General features: G+C 38.3%; 2 protein-coding genes across 3 annotated transcripts in view; one reads left to right on the top strand and one right to left on the bottom strand.

The window, feature by feature from the left end:
• arhgef39 (Rho guanine nucleotide exchange factor (GEF) 39) overlaps positions 1–13,559 on the top strand; it is a 63,114-nt gene extending 49,555 nt beyond the window's left edge. Inside the window, exons 9-12 of the mRNA XM_051392040.1 lie at positions 4,454–4,542; positions 9,965–10,094; positions 10,813–10,910; positions 11,963–13,559. Coding sequence (XP_051248000.1) covers positions 4,454–4,542; positions 9,965–10,094; positions 10,813–10,910; positions 11,963–11,999 — 354 coding nt within the window. The 3' untranslated portion in view covers positions 12,000–13,559. The remainder of the gene's footprint in view (positions 1–4,453; positions 4,543–9,964; positions 10,095–10,812; positions 10,911–11,962) is intronic.
• The window catches only part of tmem121b (transmembrane protein 121B), a 616,846-nt gene that overhangs the window by 522,349 nt on the left and 70,886 nt on the right, over positions 1–23,611 (bottom strand). The gene's annotated exons all lie outside the window — the stretch shown is intronic.

Genomic DNA, 23,611 nt, shown 5'->3' on the forward strand with positions numbered 1-23,611 from the left:
TGTCTTCACAGTCCAAAACCTAAAGTATTCAGTTTATGGTAAAATAAAATAAAGAAAAGCAGCAAAAATAATATTTATATTTTCTTGACAACTGTAAACAACTAGCTGGGTCTCCACAGGGTCTTAGAAAGTCCAATAATCAAAATTTTAGGCTTTAAAATGTCTTCAACATAATTTTGACAGCTCTTGATATTGATTTGATTAATGTAGTTGCATTCGTCAGTCTTGCTTTTAAATGTGTTTACGGAAAAAGTTTGTATTGATCATCCTGTAACAACTACTAAATGAAACTGACTTGGAAGCAATACAGACCAGTTTGGACATAAAATAGGTCTTAAATTGCATTCAGAATGTTTTTAAAAAGTCTTACATTTAATCTGCAAAAGCCTTGCATAATAACTAACAAATTATTGCCAATTAATTTTTTTGCCTATTGACTAAATAATTGATTAACTACTTGTTAAAACACTTATAGTACATTGAACCACAAGTCACCTGCTAGATTTCATGACAATTTCAGTCACATGTGAAATATAAATATAAAATGTTTTTCTACAACAGAAACACAAAATTCTCATATTTTAGATGCTGTTCAAACACAGATAAAAAGTTAGGGCTGCAACTAACAATTATTTTCATTATCAATGTATCTGTGTATTATTTTTACAATTAATAATGACTTGTTTAGTTTATAAAACATTACATTTTTCCAACGCCATTTTTCATCGTCTGTATGTCAGACCAAGAGTCCAAAGATAGATAAGATTATGATAATTTTACATTTGTGTATTTTGAAAATACCTGAGGGTAAGACAGCTCAGATGTAGTGAACAGAGATGGATGATTTAATATTCCATAGACTGACGTCACTATTGTTAACAACAACAACAAACAACAGTTCTAACTCTTCAAATGTTCATTTATTATTTTGTATAAAAGTACATCAAAAACCTTCATAAACAGACTTTCATAGAAAATAAAGTCTATCAATTGTTTTGGATAAGAAGTCAGGATAAAAGATTATCATTATATTATATATCTGCCCCAATAATTATCACACGTCCCTAATATTGATATTAATCTAGCCCTAAATAAAATACAGTTTAACATCCAACCAGACATTTAATACCGGTTTTTGATACGTGATACTACTCTGTGCTTCACACACATTTTGTGTGTTTGCCCTAAAAATGATTAGTAAAATGTTTATTAGCTTGTTGGTGCAAAGCCTGTTTCCCTCCCTAACTGTCCATTATGATCCACTACCACTCAGTAGTGTCTAGAGAAAAAAAGGATTTTATCAATAGTATGTGGATGAAATACAGAATTTATATATTTTTTTAGAGACTGTGGAGCAGATGAGAGGGTGAATTTAGGTAATCCAGTGTCCATCATGCCTGTTGCAGTATGAGCATGTTGGCATGCCAAGGGACTCATTGTCATGACCAGGCCTATGTGACTTCATTTGTTGAAAGTAGTGTAAATTAAAAGCATCCTTCAAGGGACTAATGTAAAGGCTGCTGATGGGGAGATTAGTCAGAGCTGTATTATTTGCGTGTGTGTAAGAGCCGGGGAGTGTAGTGATGGCTGCCTGCTGTAACAGAATCTCTCAGTTGCTAGATCAGATTAGGCTGCAGATCCATCTCTTCCGGCCCTCCAGTAAATACATCTTCCTCAAGCCTGTCGCTGCTCTCCGCCAGTCCGCTGCACGTTATCTAATGGCAGAAATGGCATTTCATTAGCCTCTTATCCCACCGAGGCCCAAATGCATACTCAATAGCATTACACGTAATTTCTCATAAGGACACATTATTGATCCCGGGCCCCTACCTGAGCTCAAGGAAAAGGGCTGTCAGCACTCCAGGGCCCTCCTCATCCAGGGCAATGAAGAATTAAAGCCAAATTAAATTTGACAGCTGTAAATGCCATGGCAATCTATATGCAAAGTTAAAAAAAAAAAAAAAAAACGCTTTTATTAAAATTTCTGGTGTTTTTTTTTCTCCCTTTTTGTTTTTTTTCCGTTGGTCACACATGTTTGTAGAGAGCTGCCTTTTATTTGCGGCTCATGCTTTTCTCTTCATCTTCTGTCTTCTTCTCTCCCTCCATCTTTCTCAACCTTCTTTATTCTCTCCTCTCTCGCTCTCTCTCTCTCTCTCTCTCTCTCTCTCTCCCGTCTGCAGTCGTCCTCTTGCTAATATCCCCTTGCTGCTTGAATATTTTCCCACATCCCTGACAGATTCTCTTTGATGTATAAATAATCAAGCTAAATTATGTGCAGCGATGAGGCTCCGTGCTCTGCCGTTCTTATTATACAAAGTAATTTCTACCTAAGAGGGTCAGATTTCCTGACAAATCCCTAATTACCGCATTGCAATAGAAGTGGAATCTATTTGTGCATAAATCAACCGCCATCCCCCAAGTGGCGAGTGCCTAATATAATGCGGCACTCAATTCAGCCCCACTTACTGAACTCTGTAATTAGATAATACTTTTGATGATGGTACATTTGAAATCTTAATCTATTTAATGTATAATGAGAGACACTCCCCTTCCCCCGTGTAAAAACATCATTGTGTCTGATAAGCTATATGCTATATCCTCTGTACCAGCGTAAAGTTCTGTCCAAACACACACCTAAATGATCGATATGTCACTTCTCAACAAGCTAGTTTCCCATGTAAGGGCTGCAGCCGCAGGTAAACGTCAAAGGTCATTTAATATGGTGAAGGCCTAATTTTGATCCTCTGTAATAGCTTTCCCAGTGTAATTATGCCGCTCTAAAATCCCCTTTTGTTTGGGCTCGGCTCCCTTTGGTTTGTTTGACAAGTACAATCTGAGGCCGGTTTTAGCAATGTGAATGAGAGAGTTGATAATTACTGTTGACTCAAAGGAAGGGGACCCTGTCACTCTGTGGACTCTGTAGTCCAGAAGAGATCTGAAAACAGGTTTCCATCCATCTGCCGACAGAGCAGAATATAGTGACCTGATTCTGTTACCCTGCTTTTCTCCGAGTGTTCTGGCCGATGAACACCTGTGAGAAGCGGCAGTGGGTTTTGTTGAATGACGAGCTGATAGGCAAGAGGTTTTTGCTTGATTTGGCCTGCCCTCTACTGGTTTCATAATGTCACTGCCGGCTTAGCCCTGCTGTACAGAGGCCTCCAATGACTGACAGATGGTGAGCCCGCTAAGATACAAGCAAAAGCTGATAAATCTACAGTTTTTATGGTTTCCATGCCTTTTGGGAAACACACAAGGCATGCATCTTTGAAATGATGGAGCCGCATGGAGATCATGGAGAAAGCTTACAATCAGGTTTCTATAGTGCATGAACTGTCAAAAGGGGCAGAAGCACAAATTTCTTTTTTTCCAGCGTACTTGTGAAATGACAAAATGTTTCTGAATAATAGTTGCCCATCCTTTTTTAAAAAAAAATATTAATTACTTCTTCCTTTTAACTGTATATCTTTAAATGAAGTTTACATTGCTGAATGGTTTAAAAGTCTGCTAGAATGGAATAAAGTCAGCTTGTGAGTGTGATGCTGTTTGGCAGCTGGCTCTTCTTGGTGAACATGCACCACAAATTAACCCTCAGTCTGTAGGAAACACTGGATATTGTTTTCAGTGCCCAACTGATAATGACTAGGGATGTACGATATGGATTATTTATTTCAATCGGTAATTACCCACTTCTCAGTTAATCAAAAACTTATTTCATCAATAATTTTGCATAAGAATTAAAATTATTATTATGGACTGATATTTTAACAGCCAATTATTTATGTCCCCCGATTATTGCGTGTCCCTAATGTTGATTCTTTTCTAGTTTTCTTAGCATTATTGGTCGATAATGGAAAAAAATATTTAAATACATTCGGCCCAAAAAAAAAGGTATTTTGAATTCTTATTAAAAAAAAAGATATGCTCTGTGAAATCAAAGTATGTGAGTGAAGTTTATTTTTTTTAATGAAAGAAATGAACATTTGAAAAGTCGTAACTGTTGTTTTTTTTTATTAACAATAGTAATATCAGTATCGGCCATGAACAGCAGGTAATTACCGGTTATCGTATCAGTTGTAAATAAATCCATATCGGGCATCCATAGGTATACCACGTTGAACCCTGAACCCGATAAGTTGTTTTATCTCATGTTTTCGTCATCAAATTATAGAATCCTTTTGTATTTCTGAGGTAGGGTATACACCGTTAAAAACAATACACATTTCCTTTTGTGAAGTGATGCCACGATGAATTTTTCATCTCACCGCTTTTAATCTTCACATATTTGTTTCACGATTTAACTGTTTAACTGCGTTATAGCTTTATTTTTTTAAACCTGAATATTTTTTGTTGGAGTCTCACTGAAATGAACATGGAACCAATTCAGTACACCTCACACACACCCATGCTGCCGACAAAAATCCTAATTACTCTCCTCTTCCTCCTCTTCCTCCAGTTAACCTTCCCTAAAGCCAAACTCCTGCTGATGTCCAGCAACCAGGAAGACTTCAATGACTGGTACCAAAGCCTGAGCTCAGCTATCAGGTATGTGCCTGCTATAATATACTACTAACAGTTGATCGTTTTTCAGTTAGGCCTGCTTTAATAGAAAAAGACAGATTTGACTGCTTTCAGGTATCATAACTCAGGAACCAGCCTCCCTGTTGAACTGTTGATACTGCTCTTAAAATAAACCTCTGCTTCAATCCCTCCTAAACTTTCTCTAAATTTAGAGAATACAAATTGTTTCCACACTGTATAACATACACTGTGTGACACTACCATGGCTCATTGCAGCATTCTTTATTAGTTTATGGCATTTCCGTACTAACACTGCGCAACACGAAAACAGCTAACACTGACCACCTACCTATAATAAACCCGAGACACCTCATCATGAACCCTGCATTGTTAATAAGTAAGTCCGAAAATAAGTAATTTTCCTACTGGTAAATTCTATGAAAAATGTCCTGAAAAAGTTCTTGGAAAATGATTTCTTAAAAAGAGTGTGAACCCTGTACAGTGCATGTGTTCATGGTAATGAAGGAACAAGTTCAGTGCAACAGTGTGTTTAATGGAGCTCTATGGCACAGAGGAAGAAGCTATATCAGTTAGTAGATTCATTCCCTGTTGGTTTGAGTCTTTATATAGTTTTACAAGAATCAGATTAAGTTATTTATATATGATATTGAAATAGTGTGTGACTCATGTATTTTTGTATATTGTCTTGTTGTTTTTCTTATGTTAAATGGTAAATGGTAAATGGAATGTATAGCGCTTTTCTAGTCTTCTGACCACTCAAAGCGCTTTTACACTTTGTGCCACATTCACCCTTTCACACACATTCACTCAGTGAATAGCAAAGCCCATCAAACAGAAACTAACTCATTCATACACATTCACACACCGATGCACGGCATCGGGAGCATTTTGGGGTTCAGCATCTTGCTCAGGGTTACTTCGACATGTGGCACCAGGAGCCGGGGATCGAACCCACAACCTTCTGATTAGGGGACGACCAGCTCTGCCCCTTATTATTATTATTATTGATGTATCTGATGTAAAGCATGTAGCTCAGAACTTGAGCCGTCTTAATTAATAAAGTAATATGTTGTGGGATCAGTATGCAGTGTGTGTACAGAATGACTCTCGGTAAAACTTTGACACAGGCTGATACTGTACCTCAGGCCTGTCTGTCTCTCAGACAGCCTCTCAGCATTGATCAGCCAGGCCTCAGTAACTCCACTCTCAGCTCGCCTGGCCCCGGCTCCCTGGAGGAGGGTCCGGGTCAGCCCAGCTATGCAGAGGGGCCAGCTATGCTGAGGGCTCCCAACCCCAGCGTGCCCGGCCAGGCTAATTAGTTTATCACTTTGTCAGAGAGGAGAGAGAGGAGGCTGTCAAAGAGCTTAGACCACCCAGCAGATGGGGGCCGAGGCTGCAGGCTGACGTCTCTAAACTCCAGGGAGCGTAATTAACTGTGGTGGAGGACCGAGGAGAGGACAGGCTGAGAGGACCAGGGGTCAGCAGCACTCACACCACTGTGGAGAAGTGCAGGGCTGAGGGTGTATGTGTCAACACATAGCTGAATTATTGATTTAACAAAGACTACACACTGCCTGCACTGACATCTCTGAATCTATGGGATGTTGCTCACAGTGATTATCAAAAATGTATTGTTTTCTGAGGTTAAGTCATATCAGCTTTTACTGTTCTTGATGATAAAATATCCACTTACACACACACTCATCTCACTACTACCATCTTTTGTTTATGTTTATTTTAGTTAAGAAAAGACAAGTAAAGCGATAATGCCCAACGAGGTGGCCATTATCAGGAGTTAATGGACAACGTGGAGACCAGAAATGTCTGATGTGCAGCAGAGCTTATACCGTGTTCACCAAAGGATAAAAATAAGACCAATAATATATATTTTCTTTTTCACAAGCCATAACTCAGTTTTCCTTAGTTTCCTGAGGGTTTGACTAATACCTCGAACAATTATTACTATCCAATAAGATTCTAATGCAATGGAAATGTTGTTCACTACTCCAGTAAATAGGACAACATTTAGATACAACTTAGTATAGGGAGATATTTCTAGTGCCCTGCACTCATAATGCCCTTAAGCTCAGGTGTGAGCCAGAGAGCTAACGTTATGCTAGTCAAAGTCAATAACACTGCGTATGGTCGACAAAAGGTACCCATTCACCCTCCTTTTCAAAGTGCGAGGGAGAAATTACAATGGCCGCAAAAAACGTGAACGACCCATCTAGAGCAGTTTCCATGTGGCAGCTTCCATGTAAGGCGTCCCACGGCCTCTGTAGACAAAAACAGCTCATTCTAAGGTAACAAAAACACAATTCTTATTTCATGCACATGAAAACATACATATGAATATTATATTCTATTTCTGACAATAGACCCTCCTCAATGTTACATGCTGGACCTTTAACTAACATGAGCACTTCGGCCTATCATGTAAAAGTGCCAGATGTAGCCATACAGGCTAATTTGAATCTGCAGTCCCTGACAGGTTGATGCATATGCACAGACAAAACCACTTCAGCAGATTATGACAGCATGTTTGATTAGTCATAACCATTGATTTATAGATTTGGAGAATTAGTTGAGACATGTGATGTTCCTCTGTTCTGTAGGAACAGTGTTCCAGGTATACGTATGGTATTTTACAATCCCCTCTGGTAGATGAGTTTGGATTTGGTTTAATGAATTCATCAAGCTGACAGTTCAAAGTTAACTTGAAGAAATTTTTTCAACTTTAACTCTTGATTTTTTTCTTTGCAGAGCATTTCCTTTTGTTAAAAAATATTAACACACACACACACACACACACACACACACACACACACACTTCTAGCCGAGGGACTTAATTAGCGTGTAGATCAATGCTTGGTGACAGTAAGTGAACGGTGAGCTGAGGCCTGAGCACCTGGGATGTAGTGAGGGCTAAAGACAGTTTAACTCGTACTTACCTTTTCCTCTGACCCTATCCACCTCCTCAGCCTGAATTCAATACATTTTGTAATTTAGTGAGTGTAAAAGTGTGTAGCGCATCCCAATAATCACCAAAATACAACATGCCATCTTTTACATTCCCCCCCCCCTGTTGTTCCTTATTTTGGAAACTATACTATCTTCCACACATCCAGTTTGACATTTTTTGGGGGGATAGAATGGACAAGCCAATCCTTTAGCCATACTGACAGATTAGGATTTTGGAATAACTGGAAAGATGTGGGGCTCCCCTTTGTGACAATTCAAAAAAACAGAGGGAACTAGACTTACTCATGTTGTTATGGCTGATCGGTGTATTGAAACATGAGCAGTGTTGAGCTAGTTACTCAAAAAAAAATATTTGTTACTCTTTTCAAAAATAATATTATTACTTTACTCATGACTGATGATTAAAATCCAGTTTTGTTTGATAAAATCAAAGACGTGAATATTTCCAAGTGTTTCCATCTTCCAAACATATTTCCTCCACGATTACAAATATAAATCCAAGGATGTGTTTGGATTGTTGGATTTCAAATCAGTAGGGGGTGACAACAAAGGTAAGATTGTAACTAGTTACTTTTTTGTTGTAGTAACTGAAATATTATTACTGTATTAGTAATTAGTTACACTCTAGTGAGTTTCTTAACTACCACTAAATGCTTGTAAAGTGAGTGTACACTCTGTAAGGAGATGGGGTCTCCCAATTATAGCTACTGTGAGGAAAAACTGAAAGCCTGTAAACCAACATGCATTTATTTTGTATCATTTATAAAATATCTCAAATGTGTAAGTTGTTTTACTGATGAGGTTAAAACAAGAGCCTTAAGTTTTACGAAATGCACATATTTTGTTTCATAAAGAAACATATCTCTTCAAACTGGCTGCTTGACCTGTTCAAGAAAGTACGGCGTGGTGCAGAAATAGCAGTAAAAATGGTCAGGAATGTTCACGTGCACAAATTTGTCGGAAAAAAAGTTGTGCTCAGCCAACAAGCTATGAAAATATCTGTGTGTGCGGTGGTCTGTAGGTGGAAAAACATAATTTATTAACAACATGGAGAATGCCTTTGCTGCTTCGAGTGGCACATTTTACTGCATTATGTCTTTTTTCTTAATTTATTTTTCTCTCTGCTATCGTTTTGCAGCATTTGCCTGTGTAAACTGCTTATGCCAGCATGTGGCTGTGGGCAGGGAGCCAGTCAGATAACTGTAGGAGGTTTTTTACTACAGTCTGACTGAAACATAAGTAACAAGAGCGCTCAGTAGAGAAATTATATATTTTTGTCATTGATGATGTCATTTAGAAACAGTGTGTCCACAGGATAACACTGACATGTTTATTTATCCTGTAAACTTATAAAGACGAGCAGGTTTTCCCTTGAGAATTATGTTTTGATTCAGCAGGCAGTATGTCTGTGTAATTTTTGTGATCGACTTTTTCATTTATATTCCACAAGGTTTGTAGGTGTTCTTTATCAAGTAACATCTGTCAGTAACAAAATGTGAACATAAATGGACCAGGGCATTAATATTTGGTCACAATACAGTCACACCGTTATGACTGAGACAGTAAACGATACAGCAGTGCAAAAGAAAACATACACCTGCAACTTTGATCACTCCCTGACCTTCCCCCTGGGTCTATCTCTAAATTCCATTGTACATGCAGAATACAGTGCATTGCTAGGAAATAAGGAAGCAAAATAAAAATAAACATTTATATTATGGTTCTATTGCCTCCTTCCATGTAATTGGGTTTTTATAGTTTAGTTTATTTTAGTGTTTGCAAGTGTGCTGTTGAAAATACTCGGCTCTCACAAACAAGAAAAAATAAGACAATAAAATGGGGGACATAACTAAAAATAAGCAAAATTATCTCCAAACAGAACAGGAAAATGGGACTAAATTTATCTTTTTTTTATTCATCTTCGGATAAGGTTACACTGGAAAAATATCATATTGTACTTGAGTAATCCCGACTGCAATAAAGGTACTTGTACTATAAATGTGATGTATGTATGTAAATGTTTACTTGTAAGTATGTCTTTATTGTGACATGTCAGTTTTTCATCAAACAATTTCTTCAGTCCAAGACAATTTTCTGTTAACAGGCAACAATAAAAGTAACCTGGATGTTGACCTTTACATGAGCATACATATCTACCTGTTTGTGGCCATGATACTCATTTGAACCCAGAACAACAGTGTGTTTTTGACTTGGAAGTTAAAGACATGCTCACCTCTGACTTGAACTTGTATCTGGGGGCAGCCAAAACATTAATTCAATTCAATTCAATTCAATTTTATTTGTATTACACCAATTCATATGCATTGAAAATGAGCACAGAGTCTAAATAGAAACATGATACGCTTAATAAACTGAGCACTGATTACAGGACTGCTGTAGAGGATGTCATTAAATTGTACAAATGTGTGTGTTGTCTTCACAGGAAGCTGCAGTCTAAGACTGTAGTCCATCAAAGAGACGAGTTGTGCCGGAGACCTCTCCGCTCAGCCTCCGACAACCACAACACACCCAGCAGCAGCAGCAGCAGCGACCCTAGCAGGAAGAGGAACATGGTGAGTTACACACACACACACACACACACATACATTCTCACATACACGCACAGCGATACCTTTTAACTTTCTGTGTCACCACATTCAGGTTCATACAGTAATACCCATAAAGTTCCTTGATGTAATATCTACAGGGAAATAGAGAAATATTCATGGGGTGTGCATAAGGTGGATGGAGACTTTAAGGGGTGTCAGAAATATAATTTAATCATATAAATATTTGCTTGTAAATACCCCCAAATGAAGATATTTGAACTCGGAAACATCATTGTGGTACATTAGCAAAGCATTGTGTAGAAATATCTAAATGTGGCATTGGAGGCCTTAATACATTGTTTTATTTCCATTTTTTTAAAATTAAACTTAAGCCTATCACTCAGTCTAAAATGTGGCAACAGATGATTAAATTCAATTCCGTTTTTAACACTATTTTTAAAATGAATCTATATTAATGTGTTACATTTTACAGCATTTGACACCAAACTGAGGTGGCCGCTGTCACCCCATGACAGCCCCCCTAGGTTCGCCCATCAATATCTCAGAAAGTTGAAAATTATTAACTAAATTTATTTATTTATTTATTGACACAGTTCACACACACTGAAATAGATCAGTGTCAAACCCTTGTCGATAACTAATGACTGACTTTCATTTGGATGGCTGCTTATCTAGTCATAAATATTTCCAGAATGAAAAGTGTCTCTGCCCCTCTCTTCAGGTGAGCACTGAGACCGGTGAGCATGCTCAGAAGCTGCCAGCCGAGTGGGAGGGCAGCACCCCCAAAAAGATGAAGCAGTCTGACACTCCAGAGCAGAGGTGGGTTCCCCTTCTACTTCTAATGTGTTTTGCTTTTTGTTCCTTCCCTGTGATGTTGGAGCTGTTGTGTGAGACTGTTTTCGAATCTATCTGTTGAGAGTAGAAAGTTTCACTTTAGTCACCTTAAATCTGAGTTCAACACCTGGGTATATGGGATGATTTTGTGACATCACAACTAGTGAGGAGCCAATCGTGGTCCAGTACTGTTTTTGCGATCATTCCAAAAAAACAGCAGAAGACAAAAACCTGTTGAAGTCTTTCATAATGTTTAACAGTAGGTGTGTTTCTCCCTTGTAGACTACTCCCGCCTTGCAGACTGTTGACTAGTTGGTTTGTTTATACAAACAGAGCTGACAGTAAACAGCAAAACAGTAAAAAACCTAAATGAGATGCATATAAATAAAGTATTTCTGATCAGATATTCCGAATGCGCTGTATACTTGTCCGAAGAATGCTCCTAAAACTTGAATAATATCAGCATATTTGTGTGTCCTAATCTGAAAATGTTCCATTCATAAAAAGGCCTAATGAGAAATATCCAAACCTTATCAAATGTGGAATATTGTCATATTCAGAATGATTGTGGAAAATGTTATTCCTTGATTGTGGATTTTTCAGTGAAGGATGTCATTTTAATAATATTTAATTAAAAAAGGTTCGAGTTTCCAACACTTCCATCTCTCTCTCTCTCTCTTTCTCTCTCTCTCTCTCTCTCTCTCTCTCTCTCTCTCTCTCTCTCTCTCTCTCTCTTCCACCGGGGTGTCATTTCTTATAATTACATATTGTGTTTACTATCAATTAACTGTACCCTAACCCTGAACTCTTTGTTGGAAAATCATATCAGACACAGATTATTATTCATATTTTTTATTTTTATATTTCTTAAAAGATGTCTGAAGGGGATCTGTAAAGACTTGAGGGAGACTTTGTGGCAGCAGCAGATATTCACAGCTTAGACTTATTTCAGAGTGAAGGCCGTGGACTGTCTTATAGTGATATGGGTTGTTTCTGATTCAGTGTGATTTGAAACATTTTACTTGTGTGTCCCGCAGTGCGGAGGAATCCACTTCCAGTTGTGTGATCCTCTGAAGGACTTGATGGTGGATCCTGCATGGTCTGTCTGGGAGTTTAACTTCAGACAGACTGTGGTGTTCCAGTTTTGCCAAATCTGCCAAACTGATCTCTGCAACTTCTTTATTCCCATGCGTTGCAACACGAAGTCAGGAGAGGTTTGCATTCTTACTAACAGCAGCTTCAGCTTCTGCTCATCCTGCGCAATATAAACTATTTAACTGCTGCTTTAAAGGTCCAAATATGAGATGAATGTATAACTTTGAGCAGTATGTTGTTTTTGCTGCTGGTCTCCAGCAAAGATTGATCTACTTACACTGTACACACCAACACTGTATTCGTGAACTCACTTCCACCAGTTAGCATTTTCCACTGTGTTTACATGCAGACTTCAGAGAGGAGGAACAGAGAGGAGGAAATAAGATCTACTTGGATAGGCACTAACATAGGGAGACGTGAACCTGTAGTATCCACTTACAGAACAGGAGCATCACACCTCTGATTCTGTCCAATCAGCTCTTTAAAAAAGGAGTGACACCTTTCACTGACTGAAGGAAACAGGAAGCTCTGACTTCACTTTCACTTCTTAACAAGCAATCATATTACATCAACACTGCAGTAGGTAACTTTTATAAAAATATATTTTTAGCATATTTACTGAAATTTTGACTATGACAATATCTTGACAGTAGTACATTTGACAGATAATCTGTGAAAACAATCAGGTTCCTCTGGCTCCGTGCTCCTAATGGTATTTGCAAGAAACCACCTGGCCCGAACAACAAAAACAACCAATCAGAGCCAAGAAAGATAGACAGTTTGGCTTGGTGACTCAAACATAGTTGATTGTTGGTAGTGTTCTTATTGTCGACCTGGGATCTTTTTTGGCACTGATTGATTTTGTTCAGTGGATCTTAAGTTAAGTTCATGTTGACTGGGAATCTATTTGTACCAACTTAATATGGATGCTTCCAGCCAAAGTCCATCATTTTAGGTAACCCTATTTATTAATTAAATTCATTCAATGTACACTCCTTATCCAGCTGTTCTGCATTGCTGCTGTCTGTCCCATTAACTTCACACAGCTTTAGTGCCTCACACAAACATGACAATCTGCTCAAATGTGAAATCTTTGGGAATGTCTGATTTGATTATTTGATTGCCAGATACGTACTCATTGTTTTACCTGTGAGACACACCGTGATGATTTTTTTTTTTTATCATTAATTGAATAAGTGCATTTAAACAGCTACAGTTTATTTTAGGAATGACAGTCTGTGTTTAGGTAGATTTCTGTGTCTGTGTCCAGGCAAGAAAACCTGGTTGACAGATATGAATTTCTATATGCTGACTGTCTTGTGTGATGTCATGTCATTTATCCTTCATTAGATCCTTAAATCATATCCTTTGTTAACAAACGCTTCTCTTCTGCATAATACTCCATATATTTTATTAACACTAGTTTGCATTTTTAAACGTTTTAGATATTATTTTTTAGTATCCTCTGTCTAAAGCTGGTTACAAATCATGTGGATGAGATGGAAATAATGGGAATTTCACAATAAAACTCTAAAAGAAGTTGTGTATTTGTGTATTTTTCAGCATAGGTTTTCTTAACATCCACTAGATAAAGAGCCCCAAAACAGTGGTGTAGCAACCTTTTTCTTCTCTTTTCTTTGGTAGTGTTCTATCACACTTGGAACAGGGTGAGACAAGGGTCTTGTAATCTGCAGCACTACTAGATTAAATGCTACACACTGGTCCTTGAAATCTTATTGACAGGTGTGTAGGATCAAAAACCCTCAAACCAAAGAACACCGCACACTGCGGTCATCTTTACTCATCAATTAGAACAATTTGGTCTTTAAAAATGACTTTTTCTTCTGTCACAAAACAACAATCCGGTGGCGTCCATATGAACACTGAAATAGTTTTTACTTTACCAATTAAGCATACCTTTCTAACACGATTCCAGTTTAAGTGAGTGGGAAGTTCTTTCTGTGCCAAAATATATTATTATATATTATATATGAATTACTGAAATCAATCGAGTGTTTTTAGTACCAAATTAATCCCTTTTTACTTTCTGACACAGTTTAACGTTCATTTACTTAACAGTGATTCGAAGACATGATAAAAGGACCAAAATAGAAAAGCAAGGATCATCAAGTCTATCTAAAAGATATAAAACACAAGTCATTTTAGATCAGGTGCATTTGATATGCCAGGATAGTAAAAAAAAAACATCCATGTCACTGAGTAAGAACCTAGAGTGAGTGAAGGAAGACACCTGATGGAAGAAAGATGAGGGTCGCAAACCTGAAGGCATCTGAGGTTAAACTATATCCTATATTTGGTTTGGAGGATTAGTCCTCCTCCAGTAGTAGGCCAGTACTGCTGATGAAGACATTTTAAATTTTCAACACTTCTATAAGTGGACCACCGAGCAGAGAGAGCAATTAGGTTTCTATTTTAGAAGGCAAATGATGGGTGGTCACTTCATCAGCAGAGTCCACACTAAGAGACTCATCGCACTGATCGTTTCTGTTCACCATCAGACAGACTAAAAGCAGAGCTCAGAGATCAGTCACTGCAGTACGGCTCTATTGACACTAGATGGAGGCACAGACAACTCTACTGTCCCTCGTGAAGCAGCATATACTATAACCACTCAAAGTAAAGACAAAATAGGAAGAGAGAAAATATATAGAGCGTAAATTAAGGATGCAGCTAACAATTATTTTTATTATCAAGTAATCTGTTGATCATTTTTGTTTAATCGATCAGTTATCTTGTCCATAAAATGTCAGAAAATGGTGAAAAAGTTTGACCACTGTTTCCCAAAGCCCAAGGTGATGTCCTCAAATATCTTGTTTTGTTCACAACCCAAAGATATTTAGTTTACTGTCATAGTGACCCAGACATGGGTCGTGACCCAGACATGGGTCGCAAATAAATGTATTTTTTTATAAAGTGAGCTACATTCTGTAAGGGCATGGGGTCTTCAAATTACCATTACTGTGAGGAAGCTGATCAGAGGAAATAAAAACAATAAGAAGGCCTATTACAGTAACCCTGCTTAAATGCATTCATTAGATCTCACTTATAATTTTTTAAACTATATTATTTTGGGCTTTTATTGCCTTTATTATAGTGACAGCTGAGGACAGACAGGAGGGGGGGATAGCATGCAGCAAAGGGCTGCAGGTCGGATTTGAACCCTGGACCGCTGCAGCAAGGACTGAGCTTTGGTGCGTGGGTCGCCAGCTCTACCAACTGAGCTAACTGGGCACCCCTCATTTATAATATATAATACAAAGCTGTAATTTATCAAATGTATATCTCTTCAAAATGGCTGCTTTAACTGTTCAAGAAAATATGGCATGATGCAGAAATAGGAATGTTAATTTATGCATTGCCATGGTTTGTCATTTTTAAAAAGTGGGTCCCCAGAAAAAAAAGTGTTGGAAACATTGACATAGAGGACTAAAAAAGCTGAAGATATTCACATCAGATAATTTGACCTTTTTTTATAACGTTTTTATTAAAATAAAATACTAAAAATTGAATAATCAATTATCAAAATAGTTGGCAATTAACTTAATAGTTGTCACCTATTTGGATTAACTAATTGTTTATGAAATTCTAAAATAAGTGCAAATAATGCCAAAAATATAAACAGGTAAAAATCATAGATATGTATGAGAAGTGGCATGTAGAGCAACCGTTGCAATTACAATACAATGCTCCTTGAAATGTTCCCTTTCTATATGGAAGGTATATTTGCATATAATAAATGAAAGTTTGATTTAATTATGTATGGAACTCTAAAATGGCCAATTTTAAAATAAATAAATAAACATAATATATTATCTGTTTGAGTGTATTGGCATAGATGTAACGTCAAAGCAGTTCCTACCTGGAGGTTGGGACCCCACTAGGGTCACCAGTTGCGCCCCAACCAAAAACCAAAGATTGTTATTTTTATGTTTAGACTATTATTTAAAATCTAAACTTAGAAGAGCTGAACAGAAGCTATATTCACAGAGCGTTCACTCTCTGATAAACAGTGCACAAAATGTGATTAAGTTTTCCTTTAGGGTGCTAATCCTAACCCTGAATGTTTCACCATAAATGCATCACAACTTTCTGCATGTTGGTGCCCTTTTTCCAGAGTCCACCAGACCTGTCCAGTGTTGGACTTTACTAACATTCTTGTGGTTGAAAGGGAGCAAAATCCTGCAGCTGGGATCAAACATCTGTTACAAAGACTGAAAGTGAAAGTGAAACTTTTTTAATCTGGTCTTCATTACATTTTTATGATTGTATCACTTTTGTTCTGTTCTGCTGAAATTTGCAACTATACAGCTAGATGCCACTAAATCCTACACACTGGTCCTTTAACAGCTCTTTTGTTTGAGTACATTCAAATTTAATTTGTGAATAAAGAATTTGGTCAAAATAATAACCAAATGGCACAGAAATTCATGTCATATTCCATGACTCCAAACAATACTAATAATTCTACAGTAACATAATGTGAGGGTATTATCAGCAATAAATGGTGCCAGTTTGTTTTGTATGTGACCAGAATAAATGTAGCAGTGTTTCTCTGAGCTGTCCACAAAAGGCACAGCTTCCATCAGTCCCTCCTGAGTTTCTACTCATAAAAAGATGAACAGTCTTTGTTACTGTCATGTTCACACTCCTCTGTCTGTTCTCTCCTTCCTCAGATAATCAGCTCTGTCTGTGACGTGTTAATACAGTCTGCACCATATTTAGCCTGTGGCCCCTGCAGAGAGACAAGACTGGCCTGGAATACATTTCTCTGCCCGTCAGGTGAACAAAGCCCATTCAGCTTTTAGCATCATTGATTTACTTGGAACGTTCCACTACTTCTGCCATCTGTTTTTAAAGACATTTATTCTCTCTGGCGGGTAAAATCTGATAGAAATATGATCTAAAATAATAACAGCCACGCTGCTACACATATAAGCATTTCTAAGTAGAATCTCTGAAAGCTGCTGTGACACAGCTCTGTGCATTCCTGCATGTAAGATGTGATTGATGTGACCAACCATATACACACGGTTACTGAGCTGGCTCTCCTCATTATTAAACTTGTGTTCACCATTGTTTCTGTCTTGTTCTGGAGGAACTTAATGATACATGAGATTCCCTCTAAAACCCCAAAATAGCCCTTCTGCATTATGTATGACCGTTATGAAGGCGTTACATAAGAAGGTGAGAGGGATGTGGGAGGTGAAAGCGAATGTCTTGTGCTTCTATTTATTCTCAATGTTTATAATCTCTCTCATTATCATTAAAGTGTCTTTAATAGTCTGAACTAAAAGCTGTAAAAATACACCTTTCTGAAGTACTTTGCTATAGAATTTCCATTTTCTGCTACCCTTTACTCAGAAATCTCAATTTCCCATCAGGAAAGGAGAAATGTTTGTAATTCAATTTCAGTGTCCCAATTACAGATTCTCCAAGTGTGTGGAACTCTAGTGGTGGATGAAAAAGTATTTCCTCATTTGGCATTCTGATGATGGTCGCTCCAGTGTTTCCTATGGGTGTTCAGTTTGGTCATAACCAGATTCATCTTTTAGGGACCCTAGTGGGGAAAAAAATTATACTGCCACTTCTGTGCGGTATGTTTCCATTAAAGGACGAGTATGTAAGATTTAGGCAAGGCTACACAAATTGATCTGTACGCATATTTCATACCCAAAGTGCTACAACAAAAGCAAGCAAGCAAAAGCACATAAAATAAACACAGATAAAACTAATTTGATTGATTAAAGATGAATTTAAAGCAATGGTAAACAGATAGCTTGGATTTGAAAGTAGTCAGCATTGCAGTCTTAGTTCTCCTGGCAGTTTGTTCTACATTTGAGCAGCATAGAAATTTAAGGCAGCTTCTCCACACTTAGTTTTGACTGGGAACAGTAATCCAGGATCAGCCACCCTGAGAGGTCTGCAAGCTTGGTACTGGGTCAGGAGATCTGATAGGAGTCTTGGACCTAAACCATTCAGAGACTTGGACAGCAGTAGAATTCAGTTGATTGGTTGCTTTCATTCAGGCCCGATGGATTCTTCCAAATGCCATTAGGAGCACACAGATTATCTGTCTCATGTGCTACTGTCAGGATACAGTGAGAGTTTCAGCAAATATGACAAAAAGTTAATTTAATAAAAGTTACCAACTGCAGCTTTAATACATATGTACATCTGTGACAATAATCCAATACTATAATGAGTACAGCATTCTGAAAGGGGAAATCCTTATCAGACTTTGGGAAATGATGAAGTCCTCATTGAGCTCTGACAGGCTAATACCCAGAGCAGGAGGCGCCTCACAATCTGTGGCCCTCAGTGTTTGGGGTGCTGGACAGGAAACACTGTGGTATTGGAGAAGAAGTTGATTCAGTTTCCTGCCATTATACATAATTCCATCAATTTGCAGTTTAATAATGCAGAGACAACTCAGAGCGGTGGTTCTTCCTGCTCTTTTCATCTGCACACATCAGACATCAGCTTTAAGAATCAAAGCAGGTTAGCACAGGAGCGACTCCACAATCTCATTATGCCTAATTAATTGAGTGGAAGTGATGAAGCTGTACATCCTGACTTCAAAGGCTTTAGACAAAGAAATCTTAAAGCTGCTCCGTGTGTGTAGCATTCTAATGCACATATGATTCTTTCCTCGTTTAGAGCACATGATCTGTGCTGCAGGATTAATGTCACACAAAAGCTTCAGACTTTCTGCAGGGACTGGCTGATTTCATACAAAAGTGCACACCCACCCTCCTTGGTATCCAAGAAGTAAAAAAACAACAAAAAAGGCTGTCTATATCAGTTTCTATGCTTTACATGCTGTTTCTCCTGTGTCATTCTGCATCTTTCTGCCAGTCTTATTTTTTCAGTGATATTTCCTAGACTATTAATCTATGGAAGCCCATTGCTGCCAATGTGACAGGGGGGGGAAATGATTCTGTAAGTCATTATAATATAATTCCCCAAATAATGATTTAGTATCTCAAAATATTGAGAAACTTTCTCAATGTTTTGACTTAGTATCTCAAAATAATGATTTTATGATACTAAGTCATTATTATTGTATAAATATTTATTGTCATTATTATAGTATAATGACTTTCAGAAACCTTTTTTTTTCGTCACACTGGCTGAAATAAGCTTCAATACTGTCCCTCGTGGTACAGTGTAAAGGGGAGGGCATACAGTATTTACCTGAGCTAGAGGTGCACAGCATATACAAAACGTTCTGAATTAGAGCTGACTGTTCCTTCCTTTTTTTCCTTTTCCTAATTTACATGTTATCAAAACTGACATATCACAATAGTTTTACTGATCTGTATGTACCACTGTAATAACAAAAATAAGAAAAAAATATCTTGATGAAATTTAAAATGTCAATAAAAAAAAAACACCCACCCTTCTTAGACATTTTTGACTAGCCAGCCTAATCAAAAAAGACAGTCTAAGAATAACTCTATCAGCAGTAAAAAAAAAACAAAAAAACATCACCTGTAAATGGTCTGTACTTGTATCCAGTCTTCTGACCACTCAAAGCACTTTTACACATGCCCATTCACCCACACTAACTCATTCATTCACACACCGATGCACAGCATCGTGAGCAACTTGAGATTCAGTATCTTGCGCAAGGATACATCGAAATGCAGCGGGAGGAGCCAGGGTTTAAACCGCTGATCTTCCAATTAGTGGACAACCTGTTCTACCTCCTGAGCCACAGCCACTTGGTATAACTCATAGATCATTGTGCCTGCCGCCGTGGTTCTGCTAATAGTGACCCCCACGGCTAATATTATTGTCATCATAATTTTTATTCATCATTCACCATTGTTATGGTTGTTGTCATCATCATCATGATTATCATTATTATTATTATTAGTCATTTCTATTAATATAGTTGTTATTGTTGCTATTGTTATTGCTGTGTATCTCTGTCTTTCTTTCTCTCTTTACCCTCCTCCCCCTCTACTCCCTCTACCCCCCTCTCTCCCACCTAGAGCTGAAATCTGCTTGAGGTTTCTGCAAGGAAGCTTTTCCTTGCCGCTGTCGCCAAGTGCTTGCTCATGGTGGGAACTGTTGGGTCTCTTATAAATAATTTTATTGGGAGTACAGTCTAGACCTGTGGCCCAGAAGCAGAGCCGGTCGTCCCCTAATTGGAAGATTGTTGGTTCGATCCCCGGCTCCTGGTGCCACATGTCGAAGTATCATTGAGCAAGATGCTGAACCCCAAAATGCTCCCGATGCCGTGCATCGGTGTGTGAATGTGTATGAATGAGTTAGTTTCTGTTTGATGGGCTCACTGAGTGAATGTGTGTGAAAGGGTGAATATGCCATGTAGTGTAAAAGCGCTTTGAGTGGTTGGAAGACTAGAAAGGCGCTATACAAGTACAGGTCCATTTACCATTTACCATTTACATGCTCTATTTGAAAAGTGTCCTGAGATAACTTTTGTTATGAATTGGTGCTATACAAATAAAATTTAACTGAATTACAAACAAGTTACTGTTACTGTAATATAGTGTATTTGTCAATGTTGATATCTTTTTAAGCTTCCAAGAAACACTTTGTATACCATTATTGTTGACTATGTTGTTTTGATTGATGCATTTCTTTGTGCAAACTAACATTACAAGAAGTCAAAGACACAGGACAACTGGTGCAGTTTAAAATTATAATAAGACATACATAGACACAGGGACATTTAAGACATACCGATACATACAGCAGTTTTTTGCACATTATTGGCATAGATGTTGAGATGTGGCTGCAGACGCATCTGCTCGTGTGATACCACCTTACAGGAGCATCCCAGTGGCCTTATCAGTGTTGCAACTACAACCCCAACCTAAGTCTGACCCCCATCCCCCTCCTCTCTTCTGTCCTCCCGCAGATCCCTCCATCACATTCTGCTGCTGTAAATTCCTTACATGCCTGTCCTGCACAGGTGTCTCCCTGCTGCAGTGCAGAGCAGTGAGACAGCAAGTGGTGGACAACAAACAAGGCTCAGCTCTGACTGTCTTTATCACTGGGACAGAGAGCTGCAGGAATGATGGCAGTGTGCCTCTCGGCACAGCTCTGAATGGAGCACTTATCTGTGCTCTCAGTGAGCTGACTATGTGGAGCAGCCCGGCAGAAGGTCAGAGTATTTTACAAAACACTGAGACACTTGTAGTGTAGGTGGTAGGGAGGTTGTTGGCTTACAGTTTTTTACGATTGTTTACACACTAAAATAAAAAGTTCCACATAATTTGCGAAATTCTACTCCAAGGAGCAAAACACCTCCACAGATTTGCACAACATTACACACAATATCTGCTTCACCCTTTTTGCAAAACATTACACACAGTGATTTGTGAAACTCTACACACATTTTCACACCTTAGACACAGATAAGGATTGTGAGGTTATTTCCTTGTCATTACAAAGCCCCGGATTGCCAATGACCACACTAATTAACAAATTGGATAATCACATCCACCAGGTGTGGAAGCACACATGTTTTAATTTGAAAACGCAGCACTCAGGTGTGCTATAAAAGGCAGCAGGTGAGTTCACCTGTCTTCAACAAAAATGAAAGGAGCTAGAAGAAGAATAAGAAGAGTGAGAATGAGAGGGGGAGCTCAAAGAGGAGATGAAGGAGGTAGAGGAAGAGGAGAAGGAGGTAGAGGAGGAGGCCCAGGTAAAGGAAGAGGAGAAGAAGGAGGTAGAGGAAGAGGCCTAGGTAGAGGAAGAGGTAGAGAAGGACTTGAAGAGTTGATAGAACCTGAACAAAGAAGACGAGGACCAGATTGGACACTGATGGAAGCTGGACAGAGTTCAACCAAATCTCAGCAGAAATACTGTTGCGTCAGTAATTCGGACATTTCATTGAGAAAACAGGTAAGCTAACCACACAGTACATTGAAACTGAAGCTTGCTGTACTTATCAATATTGTTTACTGTGACATTTGACAGTAGGCTGCATGTGTATTTTTTTATATATTTTTTTTTACATAGGATTGAGGGTCGAGGACACCAAGGTGGAAGGGGCCCTATGTTCACTCGTGCACAAGAGGCCGCCATTGTGAACATGGTTTTGACCAATAATTGTATCAGGCTGCGAGAAATCCAAGCCAATATCATCAATGATGACCATATTTTCAATAACATCCAACGAGTCTCTCTGTCAACATTAGGTCGAATCCTCAAGAAAAATCAAATATACATGAAGCAACTGTATCGGGTACCATTTGACAGAAATTCAGAGAGAGTGAAACATCTGCGCAATGAGTATGTGGAGGTATGTATTGTTCATCTTACTATGGTGTGGTATTGTGCACTGCTCATAATGTTCTGGCACAAAAAATACCGTGCAATAGATATTGAATAGCATCCTATTGTCTTTTACTGTGTTTGAGAGAGTCTTGCAAATGGATGCTGAAGAAATTCAACATGAATTTATATATGTGGATGAGGCTGGATTTAACCTTGCGAAAACAAGAAGAAGAGGGAGAAATGTAATTGGACACAGGGCAATCACCAATGTGCCAGGGCAGCGAGGGGGTAACATCACCCTTTGCACTGCTATTACACAAAATGGGGTCTTCCACCATGCAAATCTGGAACCCTATAATGCAAATCTAATACTTGCATTTCTTGACAGATTGCACGAGATTGTCACAGCATTAAACCAAGTGGACCAGATGCGGTACATTGTCGTTTGGGACAATGTCTCATTCCATCGGGCTGCTCTGGTCCAGAATTGGTTCCATGAGCACCCTGAATTTGAAGTCTTATACCTTCCCCCATACTCCCCCTTCCTGAATCCAATAGAGTTTTTTTCAGCATGGCGGTGGAAGGTATACGACCTGTGGCCCTATGACCGCTTGCCCCTTATTCAGGCCATGGAGCAGGCCTGTGATCATATCGAAGCAGCTTCTGTGAAGGGGTGGATTCATCACACGAGGCGATTCTTCCAACGGCGCCTTGCCAATGAAGACATAGCCTGTGATGTGGAGGAAATCTTATGGCCTGATCCAGCCAGACGGAGAGATGATGAATAGTTACAGTATTCTTGTTGCTTTTACAGTAGTTTTTTTCTTCAGAGTCAAAGTGTATGTACTTCATGCAGTCATTTTTATTTGTCTACAGATTTTATTTGTTTCATTGATTTCATTGTTGGTTGATTACTGTAACTGATTATAGTAAGAAAAACTGTAAGTATTGAAATAAATACTTGAAATATTCAGTCTGCAGCATCAGTGTTGTGCAGTGCTTAGTAAGTTTATAGTAGGCCTATTTGTGTACATTCTCCCTATATCTCAAACTAATCATGAAGAATGTTGTGGGTTTGTCACTTTTTTTTTTTTTTTTGACATCTAAATTATCCCTTACATAACAACATCTGGCCAAAAATCTAGCACATGCTATTTCCTAAAATTAGTTTTTTTACAAATGTGTTTTTTATTTATCACAGCAGTGTGAAACTGGCTGCAATAGTGTCTGATCATTGAGGACTGTGTTGGTTAAATGAAAACTAATAGCATTTTCACAAATATGTGTATATGTTTTGACTGAAGTGTGTCATTTTG

This window comes from Dicentrarchus labrax, unplaced genomic scaffold, assembly GCF_905237075.1.
Source record: "Dicentrarchus labrax unplaced genomic scaffold, dlabrax2021, whole genome shotgun sequence".
Taxonomy (NCBI): domain Eukaryota; kingdom Metazoa; phylum Chordata; class Actinopteri; family Moronidae; genus Dicentrarchus; species Dicentrarchus labrax.